The 18,716-nt window shown below is 38.1% G+C and overlaps 1 protein-coding gene across 2 annotated transcripts in view; it reads right to left on the bottom strand.

Moving 5' to 3' along the window:
- The window catches only part of LOC128014924 (netrin receptor DCC-like), a 123,078-nt gene that overhangs the window by 7,949 nt on the left and 96,413 nt on the right, over positions 1 to 18,716 (bottom strand). Inside the window, exons 16-27 of one of the 2 annotated variants that reach the window (XM_052598636.1) lie at positions 18,125 to 18,220; positions 16,308 to 16,480; positions 15,878 to 16,016; positions 13,670 to 13,777; positions 12,522 to 12,716; positions 12,042 to 12,074; positions 8,857 to 8,922; positions 6,805 to 6,967; positions 6,510 to 6,733; positions 6,299 to 6,415; positions 4,617 to 4,769; positions 3,168 to 3,374 (exon numbers count right to left, since the gene is read on the bottom strand). In XM_052598636.1, coding sequence (XP_052454596.1) covers positions 3,168 to 3,374; positions 4,617 to 4,769; positions 6,299 to 6,415; positions 6,510 to 6,733; positions 6,805 to 6,967; positions 8,857 to 8,922; positions 12,042 to 12,074; positions 12,522 to 12,716; positions 13,670 to 13,777; positions 15,878 to 16,016; positions 16,308 to 16,480; positions 18,125 to 18,220 — 1,674 coding nt within the window. Of the gene's footprint in view, positions 1 to 3,167; positions 3,375 to 4,616; positions 4,770 to 6,298; positions 6,416 to 6,509; positions 6,734 to 6,804; positions 6,968 to 8,856; positions 8,923 to 12,041; positions 12,075 to 12,521; positions 12,717 to 13,669; positions 13,778 to 15,877; positions 16,017 to 16,307; positions 16,547 to 18,124; positions 18,221 to 18,716 lie in introns of both variants that reach the window. The other variant, XM_052598635.1, reaches the window with a different exon arrangement.

Here is an 18,716-nt window from a genome sequence, read left to right on the forward strand (position 1 = left end):
ATGTGAATAAAATAACACTGGCTCTAAAATCAGCCTCCTTTTATTCATGCACATTATATTTTGTTTTGTTTTGGGGTGAGTTGTCATGAGATTCTCCATAAGTCAACACTCCTCCCTCTCTCTGCTCCTCTTTGTCTTTATATTTTGACAAACGTGTCTCTCTCAGCCGAGGGCGGTGTGTGTTATGGTGTGTGAAAAAGCGCTTCAGGTCTGTCTGCCACACAATCCCTCACATCATCAACACCACTTTAAAAACCCCATTTAACTGGTGGAGAAGTGGCCATCACAGCAGCGTCAGCTCCGAGCGAATGCTCTGTTTCTGAGTGTTTATTCAGGATTCCTTCCCTGCTGCTTAGAGACGCCTGATCAATATTTCACTGCATCCTAGGAAAACAAACGCTTTTTAAAAGCAAGAGAAAACACCTTCGCCAAAGACCAGAGGACAAATTTGACAAGCCGTAAATGTTTCAGGTTAATTCAACAAAATTGTCTAAATAAAAATTCATGAAGGATCTCCAGTGTCAGAGCTTCTCTGGACTCTCTGATGCCTTCAAGTTAAAAGAGATTGATCCGTCTCTCTCGGGCAGGAAGGAGACGGCTTTAAATTCTTCTTTAAAAGACGGATGGACTCCTCTGAAACAAGAGGAACAAAGGCGAGTGTGTGAAGCTTGTGGACAGTAAATATAAAACCGACAGCCCTCAAAGGCTCGACCGTCCCTCCTGAGGCCCTACGACTTTTATTCTGCTGGATTTCATGTGTTTCCATCATGAGAGTCGATGCACGTCTGCAGCGTTTCACCCCGCAGCTGATTTACACTCACGGCTCCTGACGACAATTAATTAACATGAGTTAATCAAAACATTAGTTATACGATACAAGCTAACTGGGAGTGTTTTCTTTATCAGTCATAATTCACCACGTGAGGGAATAACATATGATACAAAGTTCAAACGAATGATTAATTTCTCAAACATGCCTTATTCACAAGTGTTTCATGCCAGAGCAGCACAGAGATGAATGAGAGATGGAACAACACCAACTCTCCAGTCAGAAAAAAAGACATGAAAGAGCAGAAACAGATAGAACGAACTAACAACTAACTAACTAACTAACTAACTAACTAACTAACTAACTAACTAACTAACTATCTAACAATAGATGGATAGAAGGATAGATAGATAGATTTATTTGAAGCAACATTTAGTCCTATATAGGTCAACTTATGGCCTGAGACAGACTGAACAGACAGAAAGAACTAAATAACTAACTACTGTATCTAACTAACTAACTAACGATAGATAGATAGATCTAAATAAAAAAATACTAATCTAACTAACTAACTAACTAACTAACTAACTAACTAACGATAGATAGACATACAGACAGAAATAAATAAACAACTTACTACTGTATCTAACTAACTAACTAACTTACTAACTAACTATATATAGATAGATAGATAGACATACAGATAGAAATAAATAAACAAATTACTACTGTATCTAACTAACTAACTAACTAACTAACTAACTAACTAACTAACGATAGATAGATCTAAATAAACAACTAACTAATCTAACTAACTAACTAACTAGTTAACCAACTAGCTAGCTAACTAACTAACTAATTATAGATAGATAGACATAAAGATAGAAATAAATAAACAACTTACTACTGTATCTAAATAACTAACTATAAATAGATAGATAGACATACAGATATAAATAAATAGACAAATAGATAACTCACTAACTAACGTTAGATAGACAGATAGATAGAACTAACAAACTAACAAACTAACTAACGTTAGACAGATAGATAGATAGAATTAAATAAACAACTAACTACTGTATCTAACTAACTAACTAACTAACAATAGATAGTTTATTTAATTTTAACTAACTAACTAACTAACGTTAGATAGATAGATAGATAGATAGATAGATAGATAGATAGATAGATAGATAGATAGATAGATAGATAGATAGATAGATAGATAGAACTAACTAACTAACTAACTAATGTTAGATAGATAGATAGATAGATAGATAGAATTAACTTACTAATGATAGATAGATAGATAGATAGATAGATAGATAGATAGATAGATAGATAGATAGATAGATAGATAGATAGATAGATAGAGTTTCTCTGTTCTCCGCTGGATTCCGAGCAAATCTTTTAACCGGATCCTGGAATGTTTGATCTGCTCTCACTGCTGGATCTTATAATCGGATGCCTGTCGAACATCTGAGCGGAAAGAGAGTCCATTCAGTCTCCATTCTCAAGCTTAATGGAGAAGCATCTGGAGCCCCACACACTGTATACGAAAGGGTTTGAGCAGAACCAATTAAATCCTAACTGTGGGGGAAACATGAGCTGTTGCTCTCTGAATATCTGCTGCAGCGCTGCAGTACAGGATGAAGATCCAGAGAGAGTCAGATCTCCTCTGAGGAAGCAGAAGCCCTGGAGCGTTAGTGTTTGTGTGCATTTCCACACTGTTATGATGTCTGCAATCGATGAACATTACAGCCACCGATGGGAACACACACACACACACACACACACACACAAACCGAGCACTTGATTTCCCACCGAGAGACCATCAGACTCCAGACTCACAGCAGATAGAGCTTCACGTCTCCACGGTCTCTGCCTCTGGCTACAGACAGCACAACACAACCCACCAGATTCCCTCTTCTGATTCCACATCTCCACTGCCCTCATTCACATGCAAAACATCATACCAACTAGTCTCTAAGCAGCACATCCTGCTACTTACATTCTGAAAAATAACCAAGAAGAACCTTTAACATCCATGAATCTTTCTACTGCACACAAGAGTCTTTATAGTGGAAAAAAGGCTCTTTAGATTCTTAAAATGGTTTTAACACTATGAAAAAAATTGCTGTGGACCAAAAGTAAATGTTGTATTGTATACAATTATAACATTTACATTTTTTTTTTATCACATTCACTTACATTGTTTTTTGTACAAACAAATAAACAAATAAATGTTAACACAGAAATATAAATGAGTATTAGTGCCTTAGTTTGGGCATCTGTGTTCTCTTTCTTTCATTTCTTTATTTTAAGAGTGCACTGGTGTACTGAATGAAAGCAGACGCGATATAGCGGAATGTTTCCAGGACTGATGGAGCTGTACCTGTCATGGGCGTGTAGACCTTGGGCTCGATGGTGCACATGGGTGGAGGCAGGAGAGGGTTGGTGAAGCTGCGCAGGGGATGTGTGGGCCGCACACAGGCGGTCGGGATGGTGCGGCTGGGAATCTCCTCCGAGACCGACGGCTCCGACTGCGCCGTGGGAATCAGCTGCTGCGGGGCTACTGGAGCAGAGCCCTCCGCTGACATCGCTGGGAAACACACACAGACACAGAACGATTGGGGAAAAATGAGCTTTATGTAAATGAGAAGCCAATCACATGAAGATGTGACATTTCAGATTCAGATTTTTTGCCTAATAGAAAATAATCAATTATATTCTGGGGTTTAAGAGACTAGTAATGTTCAGTAATATTATTGATTTACCTGCACTGATACTGTCAGATGAGAACAAACCTTGATCAGAATCGATCTGAATAACGACACTATTGTCTTCTGTAGAGCTGCTTTACAGCTGAAATCTACAGTGACATTTAATTATTTAATCATTCGGCAGACACTTTTATCCAAAGCGACTTGAATATGCTTCATGATTGATGAATTGCAACATAAAACTGTTATTTTCCTGATTATTGCTGTGAAGCTGCTTTTAAAAAATGTGTATTGCATAAACTGCTGTAGAAATAAATGTGGAATGAAACATGCAAAAAATGTGACCTTTTTCATTTTGTTTTAATTAAGCACATTTTCATTGCGGTTATGCAAAAATATTCTCAAGAAAGTAATGCATATGGATTTATTTTCTTTTGATGGAGCTAAAGCAGGTTTCGTGAGACTCGTTCCTTTCCATCTCACTATAACTCATTAAGATGCAGTTTGCACGCTGATACTGAGAGCTCATGAAAGTCTATTAAAAGTATGAGTGTTTTGGTCATTTGAAAACTGCGCTTGGATTTTTCCATTAGTAATCATGCATATATATGAGGAGCGTAGATTAACTGGACTCACTGTGGTCCAGAGCTGTTTTATTTCAGTGATGCAGAGAGATTCGCAGCTGTTGCCAAAGGACCAAATCAAATCAATTTCTTCTGCTGCTAACAAACTCATTTAAAGTGGAGACTCAAACAAACTAAACAGCAGAACGAGCCTGGTTTCTTCAGGGCCAGCACATCTCTAAATGACATTAAATACAACAGCTGCTCGTTGTGATGTGATTTTAAGTTATAAATAGAATTTTTTTTGAACATGTTTTACATGTTTTTTTTACATCTACTGCTTACCTTGCTACGACCCCCATGACACGGGGAACAATATCACTCTTAAAAACAAAACAAACATTGATAGTCAATCAGAATCCATCTGACTTCATTATTTAACTAAACTACTGGATGCTTCGTATAAAAAAACAGACAGATGAAGACAACTGAGACACACAAACACACAGACTTACAGAGAGACAGACAGAAGGATGGAAAGACAGACAGGTGTATTACCGGCCGCGTAACTGCGGTCGACGCTCAGTGTGGAGAACTGCATGGGTCTCAGGGTGAATTTGGGGTGTGTGGTGAATCCACAGCTGGGTGACGGCAGGATGCCTGGATACTGACTGCTGTCCAGCGTGGGAACTGGGATGGCACTCACCACCGCTGGAACACACACAAATAACACACACACCCATCAGAAACAGCATCTCACCACATCGTCAAAAGACAGAAATAAAAAATGAACTTTGTGCCTTTCTGATGTCTGATCCTCACAGCGGATGGTGAACCGCTGACCCAGGCTGCTCTATTTGGCTGATTTACTTTGATCATTAATCATGTTTAAATATTTAAACACCTACGAGAGGAAAAGTGTTTAGAATTCAGACCCTTGCAAGCAAAATGTGGACCCCATTAGTCTGTTTTAAACTGCTCAATAACGGTGATCCAGCGAATGGAACAGATGGAAAACAGCAGAATTCACACGGACCCATTCGACAAACTCTGAACAAAACATCAGGAGACAGTACATGAGAGATGCAGTAAAACACAGTTAGCAACTCCACTTCAGCTTCACAAGCGCACAAGAGCGCTGACCTTGACATGGAAAACCTCACAGAGAGAGAGAGAGAGAGAGACGGGGCTGAGAAATTGCCTGAAGTGTTGAGATTTCTATCTACTAAACTGCCCCAGACGAGCAGCTGCTGATTGACTGTAAACTCTCTCTCTCTCTCTCTCTCTCTCTCTCTATATATATATATATATACATATAAAAACACAACAAAACTTTAAAACTTAAAAATAACACTTGCAAAATCACATGCAATTTCATCAGATCTACAGATGAATATTCACTCATATTTATACAATATGTACCTGTAAATCTGAATATTTTTAATGTGATTTGAACAGTTTTATTTACAGGCCTCACACTAAGGTTATTGTAATTGTCATTATAGTCAATCCTAGAGAGCATCTAGATTCAGTTTCATCAAACGTGTTATTAGGTCTCATCAGAGTAACTCTGATAATTATGCAGCGTTTAGTTTCTCTTTCATTCATGACTTTGGTATCCCCCCTCTTGTTTCCGTCAGCTTCGGCGGGTCGGAGCTCAGAGAGGAGACGCTCAAACGCAGCCGAGCATGACGTCTGTGAGGATCACGTCACATCTTATGAAGAATCACAGCCCATGACGCCTGCTGTGTGATCTTCAGACATCCGGCGGTATGAAGGCACATTTCACATTCACTGCTTCTCCTCTGCTTGCTCCTCTCACACACAAACACTCTTCAGGAACCTGCTCGTCTGTCTGGGCTGAATTACTGGATTAGGAAATCAGGGTCACAAATGCTGCCCGAAATCCTATTTCTGCCGATAAATCGCGACTAGGCAGAAGCGGATATTATCATGTGTATATCTCAGTGAAGCATAGTTCTGTGATCAGCAGTAAATCTCTATCTAAAGACCGGAAGAACTGAATACAGCCCACAGAAGACATCAGGAAATCTTTAGAGCGTTTGCTGAATAACAGCTTTCACTGATTCAATGTGACTAATAAACACATGACACCATTGATGTAGTTATGGTTCTAGTTATTATTATCACTCACGTTGTCACTGTTGTTGAAAATGTAGTTATATGTACAGCTATATTAACCTTTATGTTGATAAAGGTGTCTGAATGCAGCGGCTCACGTGTGTTGCTGGGCTGAGAGTCCATGGGAATCATCATCTTGGTGCGCGTGGCCCTGCGGGCGGCTAACGATCGCTCTAACGTGGAAATACTGCTGGAAGCTTCATCTCCATCTGCACCTGAAGAAGAGAACGAGACATGAGCTTCAGCTGCCGACACACACACACACACACGCATCGAATCGATCAGTGCCTCCGGAGCTCAGGGCCTCACCTGAGTGGCTGCTCTTGCTGCCCATCTGGCTCTCTGATTGGCTGTGGCTGACTGGTGCCATCTCCTGGCCGCTCTGATTGGGCGACTCGCGGCCGGAGGGGGCGGAGCTCGAGGGCTTCTCTATGTTCTTCAGCTCCATCTCCTCATGATGGATCCAGAGGTCAGGAGGTCGTAGGTCTTTCTGGCTGCCCTTCCGCTTCCCTGCGCTGTGTGTCGCACGCTTCCTACAGGAACACAGACACACACAGAGTAGGACAGAGTTTCTATTCTATTCTATTCTATTCTCTGAACTCACTTCCTCTGCTGGGCGGACGAGTGGCGGGTGCAGATCAGGGCGACGATCACCACCACCACCACGGTAACGGCTCCTATGGAAACAACGATGATCACCAGCAGGTTGCTGTTCTTCTGCGGCGTCACGCTGCCATGAGGAGGACGCATCTGACCGATCGGAGGCTCTGAGATCAACACAGTACACCTCAACATTAGACTGAGTGTGTGTGTGTGTGTGTGTGTGTGCGAGAGAGACAGAGAGAGAGAGAGAGAGAGAGAGAGAGAGAGAGAGAGAGAGAGAGAGAGAGTGTGTGTGTGTGTGTGTGCGAGAGAGACAGAGAGAGAGAGAGAGAGAGAGAGAGAGAGAGTGTGTGTGTGTCTGTGTGTGTGTGTGTGTGTATAATGACATGGGTATGACACAGGTATTACAAGGAGAGGGTGACTTATGAGGACATAACCCATGTCCCCATTTTTCAAAACACTTATAAATCATACAGAATGAGTTTTTTTGAGAAAGTAAAAATGCAGAAAGTTTCCTGTGAGGGTTAGGGTTAGGTGTAGGGTTGGTGAAGGGCCATAGAATATACAGTTTCTACAGAATAAAAACCATTACACCTATGGGATGAACACACTCGTACAGGTTGAGGTCGAGTAAATGATGACAGATTTTTCATTTGGGTGAACTATCAGTTTTAAACACAAGACATTGATGGCAGCGGATGATAAGTGCTGATCTGGAGATGCATGAATTAATCACGTTTATAGAGGATCTCTAATCATCTTACAGCTTGGCAACTATAATCAGTCCACAGCCGAGTGAGCTTTAGAACCCAAACAGAATTACTATGAGTTTACTGTGATTATGACTGTTAAAAGGGTAATTATTTCACGGTTTATTTTACGCTTTACTGCAGACATGAATTAATATTTTACACTGCCTCGGTCACACACACACATGCCTTCATGTCTAATACTGGACAACTGCAAGCTTTCCTGTGTAACAGAGCTTCAAGTCACTGTTTTCTGAAGCACTCCTGAGCCCGTTAACACTTATTATGAAATATCTCAATTCTCTGTGATTCTGCATTCAGAAATGTGATTTTCTGTCACGAAGTGCAGAGCCTTGATCCAGCAGCGAAACACTGGGAATACTTTCTTTGTACTTCTCTCAGTTAAATAAAAGTTAAGAAAACAAACAAATCAGATATTCTTGATTTAATTGCCTTTTACAAAATGTCCCAACTTTTCTAGAATTGGGGTTGTATATTTATGTCTTTTTAAATAAATTTGCTTATTTTTGTATTTATTAAATATGCCTGTTTGTGTCTTTATTTTTACACAATTGAAAGATTGGGGTCAGTTTTTGTAGGAAGTCTCTTCTGCTCATCAAGACTGCATTTATTTGATCAAAAATACAGCAAAACTTGTGAAATATTATTCTAATGTAAATCATCTGTTTTCTGTGTGAATCAGTGTTAAAGTGTAATGTATTTCTGTGATGCTCCGCTGTATTTTCAGCATCATTCCTCCAGTCTTCAGTGTCACATGATCTTCAGAAATCAGAATAATATGATGATTTACTGCTCAAGAATAACATTTATTATTATTATCAGTGTTGAACACAGTTGTGCTGCTCAATATTTCTGTGGAAACTGTGATGCATTTTATTTTTCTGGATTCACAGATGAACAGCGTTTGGATTTAGTCTTTACTGTCACTTTTAAAGAATGAATGCATCCTTGATGAATAAAAGTATTGATTTCTTTCAAAAACACAAAAAACTTTTTTTCTGCCCGGTAGTTTATTTCTGAGATAAACAGCTCATAAAATGAGCAAAAGATTTGGAGCACAGACTAAATTATAGATAAAGATGAAAGTCATTTGGAGGAAGTCAAACATCGTTATTTCTTCAGAATATTGTCACTGATGAATCATTCACATTAAAATCAAGAACATGAACTACACAGCCTCCCTGTGCTGACCTGGATGTCATGAAGCACACAGAGCAAATAGCACTGAACATGACCTGTGTTCAGCTCTCTGACCTTCAGCGTGTGTTCACAGAAACACTCACCGTTCAGACTGCTCATGTCCAGCAGGTTATTATCAGGAGGCCAGTAACCGCTGTCTCCATGGCGACCTGAGACCAGAGAGAGAACACTGAGGTCAGAGTCACTCACACACACACACACACACACACACACAACACGCGCACACAGGCGCACACACACACACACACACACACACACACACACACACACACACACACACACACAACACGCGCACACAGGCGCACACACACACACACACACACAGGCGCACACACACACACACACACAACACGCGCACACAGGCGCACACAGGCGCACACACACACACACACACACACAGACACACACAACAGACACACAGACACACACATGCACGCACGCACACACACACACACACACACACACACACACACACACACACACACACACACACAGGCGCACACACACACACACACACACACACACACACACACACACACACACACACAGCCATCAGTGTGTACTTTATAAGGCACAAAACCACTTTCACTGTGACTTTACCACAGTAACAGGGCAATATACCCCAGAAACACAGTAAAATCTTTTTTTCAGTATTTCTGTCTTGTTTTCCCATGCAAATGCCTAAAGATTCATAACTCAAGATGCAAAACTCTTATTTTCTGAGGAATGTATTCAAATTAAGCAAGTCTGAGCTTTTTAAAAATAAAAACTATGTCTGCCGATGGGCTCAGAAAAAAAAATCTTTAAATTAAATCATTTTCACTCCTGTTTGGCAGATTTGTTCTTGTTTTGACTCACTTCATTTCGATCGATTTCTCAGAAATCAAGGGTTTTTGTCTTCATTTGGCATCTTCAGGAAATCTGTATATCAAAATATAGCATTTTTGCAGTATATGTAACATTTTTGACTATGAATTTATGACTTTGTGCTGTGCTTTAGGAACATTTGGGACCTTAAATTGTGAAAACGTTAATTAAGACTTTTTAAGACCTACAGTCAAAATGAAGAGCGCTTTGGATCAAAACAAGAGCAATATCTTCAGTGGAATCAGAAAAATCCACTTCATTTAAAGGAGAAACAGGTATTTGTCTTACTCCACTACTAGACTTTTTATTATTATTATTATTATTACTTATTACTGATTATATTGCATAAAGTCACTTCATTTGGGAACATTGTTCAAAAAAACAAGACAAAAATCTGCTGTCATTTTGTTTCTGCAGAAAAGGTATATCTTGACGTAAGAATCTTTGTATGATCCCTGCTCGATCTGAAAGTGCCCGGTCTTCTCTATAATAATTCTTCAGATCCGCCGAGGACGATCTGGGAGAGCTTTCGTGTGTGTGTCGAGAGCTCCTCTCCGGCTCTCGGTGTAATAAACTGTGGATGAGGCTCTGGAGGAGAATCTGGAGCGTTCGGAGTGTATTTCCAGTGCTGATGATCTTCAGACTCCTGTGTGTGTGTGTGTTTAAGTGGAGCAGGACCCGAGGAACCTGTCAAACATCAGTCTCACGGCCCTGATGATGTTTACTGTGATTTATGAGTGTGGAAACACACACACACACACACACACACACACTCCTCGCTCGCTGCAGTGACTGTGTGCACCGAGGAGAAACTCTGCACTATTTAGATAAAACGACTCTAGTTTTTCTCCAGAGTGAAACGCTGTCTTCTGTTTCTCCTGTCTGTCTGTCAACGCCTGAAGCGAACCTGAACAGAATATTCCCTTCACTCTGTGTCAAAACCAAACCAAATCAACTTTTCTCCCCATATTCCATTATGGATACATCTGGATAATGTAACAAAACGTCAAGATTTTCAAGATCTTTATTTGTCACACACATGGTTTATGGACAGCATATGACCAGCAGTGAAATGTAAGTAGAAATTGACATAAAATCACCTCTTTTCTCTATTTCCACAAATTCTGTTTTCTGCTTTAATTTGATCCAAATCTAATTCTATCTTTATCTAAATCTATCTAAACTGAAATCATGAAACAGTTAAACAATTTATCACAAGAAAAACACATTTCTTAGAGCACTATAAAATCTGTTATTTAAATTTTTTAACACTGAAAATCCATTTTATTTTTCTAAAATTATTATGTTTTTAGATTACTTTATTTCTAATGAATTGAAATATTTTATTTTCTCCAAATTATGTTTTAATTTGAGATTCTGTTTTAGTATGATAATAAAGTATGTATAAGTTATTAAAATCATGAAACAAATAATAATAAAAAAAATATTTTTTAGAGCCCTATGAAATCCCCCCCCCCCCCCCAAATTACATTTAATTATTCCTCAAATTCAGTTTATTTTGATTTCTCTGGATCTTGTTTTAATGGTATAACTAAACTATAATACATTTTAATAATTAAAATAAAGAATGTGAAATTAATTGAATTCATAAAACTTATTACTTATTTATTACAATTTTTACAATAATAGAGGCCTATGAAATGTATTATTTGTTTCCTAAATCCTGTGTTGTGTGTATTAGACGGTTAGACTAATAAATCAAGTAAAACCCTGTGTTTATTCACATATCTTGGGTCTAGTGCCACATTTTTATCTTCTTCTGAACGTTTCTCTCTGGATGTCTATTAAAGCATCCGAGGAGCTCGTTCCTGCTGCGGCGCGTCTTAATTAACGGAAGGAACTCTCATTAAAGTGACACGCGTCTCTCCTCAGAGCCGTTCTCACCGCACTATTCCTAACACAACACGCCACTCAGAGCACTCCTAACAACAACCCTTTACAATTCAGACCATTCAGACGGAGAATTATCAGCTCTGAAGACCGGCTGTGAAGGGGAATGTGTTTAAAAGAAGACGAGATGGAGATTAGAGCTGGGAGTTTGGGGAGAAATAAATGATTTGTGCTCTTTGTTACTAACACACACACACACACACACTCACACACACACAGGTCGGTACTTCATGGGAACAGATTAGTAGAAATGCAGCATTGCATCAATGTCTCATCAATAGATGCTGATGGACTGGAGCACTGTGGATTATTGTGATGTTTTTATCAGACTCTCATTCTGACGGCACCCATTCACTGCAGAGCATCCATTGATGAGACACTGATGCAGTGCTGCTTTTCTCTAAACCTGATGGAGATCTTCAGGCTCAGTGTTGTTCAGTATGCACATGGTTGAGCTATTTACTGAAACATCACGAGATCATCTGCTTACCTTGATCATTGGCCATCTTGTCAGGATGCTCAACTGTAAGAAAGAAAGAGAGAGAGAAAGAGGGAGAGAGAGAAAGTCTGTCAGTGTGTGTCACCTTCATCTAATCAGGGAACAGGAAGAACCAAATAAGGGCATGGAAACATATGGGGAGCAGAACACACACAAAACATGGAACAGAGTCTGATCTATATTCTCTATATTCTTTACAGCAGGTTCCATGATGAATTTGAGTTTTTCTTCAAATGTGATATTTTGAAATGTATTTTTATGCAAAAATATGCACAAACAAATGCATTTTTAGGATTTTTTTGTATATTTTGAAATGCATTTAAAATATATCTTTTTGGTCGTATGGCTGGACCTCCTTCATATTTTAATGTGAAAACGGTGCATCTGATCCGTTAGTGAATCACTAATGATGACAGACTGTCTGATTGTTTCCTTGGTTTAGTGTGAGTGAAGCACAGAGGATTATTTCACCTTTGGCCGTCCTGTACTGCACCGGCTCCGACAGCGGCCCCACTCCTTTAGCGTTCTTGCCCTGGATGCGGAAGTAGTAGACGGTGTCCAGGTTGAGGTCCATGACCTGGTGTGTGAGGCGGTCTCCACCGATGGGCTCCATCACCCAGTCGTCGATGGGCATGTTCTTGTCCAGTGTGTAGTACAGGATATAACCTGACACAGACGAGCAGGGGTTAAACCAGCACTGCTGCGGTTAAACAGGTTAGTGCGGGGCTGACTCAGAGGTCAAAGGTCGAACCTCTGGTGAGTGAGAATGTGAGTGTGACGGGAGGAAAACAAGGGCGAGTTAAAAATACATGTGCTAGTCAAATGCTAGACGAAACCTCAACAGCCTCTTAATGGGACTGTGTGTGTCCCATTACACAGACACACCCACACCCGCCACACACACACACACACACACACACAGATGAAGGTCAAGAGGAGCATCACGTCTGTGCTAAGACATATGAAACACCCGTGTGTGACAATGAGTGTGTTTTAATCACTTAAACTAACAGTCTATTATGAATTTCTGGCCCTCACAGTATCATAACTTTTTATATCCCATATGGCAAATAAATAAATAAATAAATAAATAAATAAATAAGAAAAAAAAAAGAAAAGAAAAAAAAAAGCCAAATATATTTTATAATAAAAAATTTGTGTGTATGTGTGTGTGTGTGTGTGTATATATATATATATATATATATATATATATATATATATATATATATATATAAAACAAATATTATTAATATATATTAATATTTTTTAATATATTATAAGCATTTAAAACTATACGTTGCTGTCCATATATTTTAATCCAAGAAAATACATTCCCCTATGCCACATTTGAAGGAAACCCTTTGGTAACACTTTCCTTGAAGCCTTTATATAAAATACATTATAAAAGCAATTATTTTACTTATAATGATTTCATGAAGCTTTATAGAGCTTCACATTTACTACACTTATTTAGCTTAATATGTTGGGCAGAAAAAAAAATGCCACATGGGATTATTTGTGTCCTGAAAACAGTTTCATTTATTATTATTTGGATGGACATACCAAACCATCTCAAGCTGAATTTTTATCCCGTCGTTTCATGTGTGTTTGAGCGTCACCTGTGATTCGACCGTTAGCTTCTAGCGGCGGCTGCCAGCTAATCAAAATGGCTCGTGGACGTCCCTCTCGGCCAATCACAGTCAAGTCCTTAGGGGCGGAGCTCGGCGCTGAACAATGGGAAGAGAGAGAGGATTTTTGATGTATTCTGCACACATCGTATATGAGACTACACATTTGATACCTGTGACTTTATTATCCAACGCTCAGAGATGACAAGCAGTTCTTTAATTCCGGCCCTACACAGAAACTAATTAAACAGCTTCATTAACCCTGAGGCCTCGCATGAGAGTGATGTTTCATGTCTTCACTACAGTTTAGACAGTAATAAAAGCATCTATTTCTGGAGTAAAGACGCTTTCATAATCACAGTTTTTCTACATATACAGGATGAGGCACTTTATCAAGTAAATATATTCCCAAACTGAGCAATTATATTCCCGAAATGAGTAATTATATTCCCAAACTGAGTATCTATATTCCTAAATTGAGAAATGATATTCCCAAACTGAGTATTTATATTCCCAAACTGAGCAATCATATTCCCGAATTGAGGAATTATATTCCCAAACTGAGCAATCATATTCCCAAACTGAGTATTTATATTCCCAAATTGAGCAATTATATTCCCAAAATGAGTAATTATATTCCCAAAATGAGCAATTATATTTCTGAAATAAGTAATTATATTTAAAAACTGAGTATTTATATTCCCAAACTGAGCAATTATATTCCCAAACTGAGGAATTATATTCCCGAAGTGAGCAATTATATTCCCAAACTGAGCAATTATATTTCCGAAATGAGTAATTATATTCCCAAACTGAGCAATTATGTTCCCGAACTGAGGAATTATGTTCCCGAACTGGGTATTTATATTCCCAAACTGAGCAATTATGTTCCCGAACTGGGTATTTATATTCCCAAACTGAGTAATTACGTTCCCGAACTGGGTATTTATATTCCCAAACTGAGCAATTATATTCCCGAAATGAGTAATTATATTCCCAAACTGAGTATTTATATTCCCAAACTGAGCAATTATATTCCCGAACTGAGTAATTATATTCCCAAACTGAGAAATTATATTCCCAAACTGAGTAATTACGTTCCCGAACTGGGTATTTATATTCCCAAACTGAGCAATTATATTCCCGAACTGAGTAATTATATTCCCAAACTGAGAAATTATATTCCCAAACTGAGTAATTACGTTCCCGAACTGAGTATTTATATTCCCAAACTGAGCAATTATATTCCCGAACTGAGTAATTATATTCCCAAACTGAGAAATTATATTCCCAAACTGAGCAATTACGTTCCCAAACTGGGTATTTATATTCCCAAACTGAGCAATTATATTCCCGAACTGAGTAATTATATTCCCAAACTGAGAAATTATATTCCCGAAATGAGTAATTATATTCCCAAACTGAGTATTTATATTCCCAAACTGAGCAAATATATTCCCTAACGGAGTATTTATATTCCCGAACTGAGCAATTATATTCCCGAACTGAGTAATTATATTCCCAAACTGAGTAATTGTTTTCCCGAACTGAGCAATTATATTCCCTAACTGAGCAAATATAAACCCGAAATGAGTAATTATACTCAAACTGAGTAATTATATTAAATGAAAATCTAAAAATGCATATGTTTCCTGTGAGGGTTAGGGTTAGGTGTAGGGTTGGTGTAGGGCAATAGAATATACAGTTTTTACAGTATAAAAACCATTACACCTATGGAGAGTCCATGTAAACCAGTACTACCATCATGTGTTTGTGTGTCTGTATGTGTGTGTCTGTCTGTGTGTATCTGTGTGTGTGTGTGTATGTGTGTGCACTTGGATGGGTAAATGCAGAGCACACATTACAAGTATGAGACACCACACTTGGCCACTCGTCACTTTCACTTTCACATATTTTTGATTTATTTCATCATTATTAGCATTTTTCCAACCCCAGTTTGGGAACCTCTAAACTACTGTATCTATACATACCATAATAGTAATTAATGGTTAAAATAGTAAGTTTTATTGGAAATTAAATGAAAAACACTTTACAATTGAAAGCATTGACTGCATTTGACTATTTTCTCTTTTTCTTTGGACTCAGCTCTGATCATCAGGTGGCTTTATCTGTTATATAGCGCAGTATACTCAGTGTTTTATAACACAAGAAGGACATAACGCTTGTGAGTGCTTGTACCTGCTTCGTATGTGGTGGCGTGTGCCGTCATACTCCATGTGCTGGACTTGCGTCCTTTAGTCACCATGACGGAGAACTCGTACATGGTGTTGGGCTTCAGACCCGTGACGGTGTGACTGAGAGCTGTAGTATCAGCCGACTGAAACACAATCACACGTCATGAGGAGTAAAGAACTCCCAATGATCACAGCACAGTGATTACATTTAGTCTTTTATCACTCTTCAGATTACACAGCTCTTCACACAGACTCATCAGAACAGAAAAACATGAACTACATGAAAAAAAAAACACTTCTAGCATCTATATGACTAGTGTCGAGCACTTACACACGAATAAGCGTAGTGATCTGATTCACAGGGTAAATACTATGGTACGGACTAAATCCCATATTGGTTTACCATGGTATCCCTGTGTTATTTGAGTATTGACCTTGTATTTGCCGCTGGTGGAGTGGCTGGTCTTCCACTTGACGGAGTAGTAGCGCACCTCCGAGGTCTTCTGGTTCTTGGGAATGGAGTTATCGGCCCAGCTGACCCGCACAGAGTCGGACGTGAGCGCCACGGCCTGCACACCTACGGGAGGAATCATGGGCGTGGACGTGTCTGGGATCGGGGTAGGGAATTTATCAAACAGATGGAACAGATCGTCATCGGACGTGTCTGAGGGGTCTGTGTGGAGTCATGTTCATGCAGCAAATCATACATGATCACAGATGAGAGCGGACCGGACGGATCAGGAATAAAGGAGTGGAAAATGGAGTGACAGAGGAGGAAAAAAGAGACACAGAAGAAGAACATTGAGCTCTAGATAGTGACACAAACAGGTAAAGGTGAAAGTTAGAAAAAGTGAAAAGTGGTAACCTGCAGATATAGTCAGTGAAAATTCACGTATTTATGAATTCACGTATTTAGGTGGATTTAGCTACATTAAATTTAAATGAATAAATACATTAATAAACAAATGCATTATTTAATTAATATAAAATAATAAACAAAACAAAAACAAAAATACAAACTGATAAAAAACTAATTATAAATAGACAAAAAATAAACAAAACAATAACAAATAAAATATATAAATAAAATGAATTAATTACTAAAAATAAATAAATGAAATTAATAATAAATAAATAAATAAATAAAAAACTGATAGATAAATAATTCCAAAAAACTAAAAAAATAAAATAAATAATAAACAGATAACTACATTAACTCATTATTCAATCAATACATTATTGTATAAGTTAATTTATGTTACCACTTCTAAGTTACCATTTTTTTTGTGTACAGGTGAATCTCAGCAAACATGAATGATATTTCAGCACAAAACCTAAATTAAAATTAGATTCTGCATGAAGAAAATGAAAAACATTTTACATTACAAAATACATTTTACAACTATAATCCTCAGCAGCCGACTATAATGTGAAAAATATTTATATTGCAAAAGTACACACATATATAAAGGTACAGTAGTATTAATGCTAAATATATTTTATTCTTACTTATTTTATACTGTTAAATGTGCATAAATATGAACCAAAACATGCTTTTAAAATACACTTAATTTTCTTCAGGCTACATACATTTTTATATTTTTATAAATTAATTTATACTGAATTTAAATTAATATAGGAATGGGAATTTTGAGGTTAAATGTGCTTAAATAAGCTCAAAAATATGCTGTTCAAATAATTAGCATTTTCTTCATGCTAAATACATTTTCTTGTTTGTTTCTTTGATTCTGAAGTGAAATATAAGCCGCACGTGAGATTCACCCAGAAAATCAGATAAATCTACAGCCCCACCTGAGAGACAGAGAGAGAAGACAAGTTAGTGAAGAAACAACTACACAACCTAGTCATCATCATCAGACGAACACACATCTACACGAGAGCGATTCACCCCGTCAGTATCAGGAGAGACACAGACCCTACTGAGGGAACTAACTAGACCGCTTCTGAGACATCAGTGAGCTGCAAAAGGATGCTTTCTAATAAAAATATTGATTTATTTGAATCACTGAATCAATTCAAACTGTTCAGTTTTATTTACATCTCATTCTCGTGATTCAGTGATTCATCAACCACATTGATTCAGTTTCCGTCTTGTAACATTCCATGTGTTCACTTCATAATCTTCATCATTTTCATCATTTCACAGCAAACTGAAGCACAAGGTTATATTCAGACGGGAAGAGAAGCTCAGAAAGGATCTAAACAGACGTGAGACGCTCCGCTGACCCACCTGACATGGATCTGGTGACCGCGCTCTCGTACAGAGGAACTCCTTCACCCGCGTTATTGAAGGCCTTCAGAGAGATGACGTAATGAGAGCTGGGCTCTGCAAACACACACACACACACACACACAATGAGCCTAAAATCAAGATATAAACACAAACAAAAAATTACCCTTATATTTATATCATATGATGTAGTTTAGCAATAACACATCAGCAAGAGAGATGCTTTTCCCCAATATCTGCAGCAATTTAGTGACTGATTCATAAAGAATCACTTGCTTTGTTTCTAAGTGAATCAGACATATGAACAAATCAAGTGAGTCAGTGATTCATTTATAAGAGTAAATTGAATTGTTTCTGAATTAATCAGCCATTTGAACAAATCAAGTGAGTGACTGATTCATTAATTCATTAATTTGATTCATTCATTGTCATGTAATTAATAACTTGACAGCCCTAATTACAATTTTATATAATTAATTTGCATTTACATTTTGCAACATTGGCATTGAACTGAATTGAGCTGAATATTGACCCTTTTTTGTTTATTACCGTGAAGCTGATTTTATAATATTCCTGTATTGTATAAAATGCT

The sequence above is a fragment of the Carassius gibelio genome, chromosome A5, assembly GCF_023724105.1.
Source record: "Carassius gibelio isolate Cgi1373 ecotype wild population from Czech Republic chromosome A5, carGib1.2-hapl.c, whole genome shotgun sequence".
In the NCBI taxonomy this organism is placed as follows: domain Eukaryota; kingdom Metazoa; phylum Chordata; class Actinopteri; order Cypriniformes; family Cyprinidae; genus Carassius; species Carassius gibelio.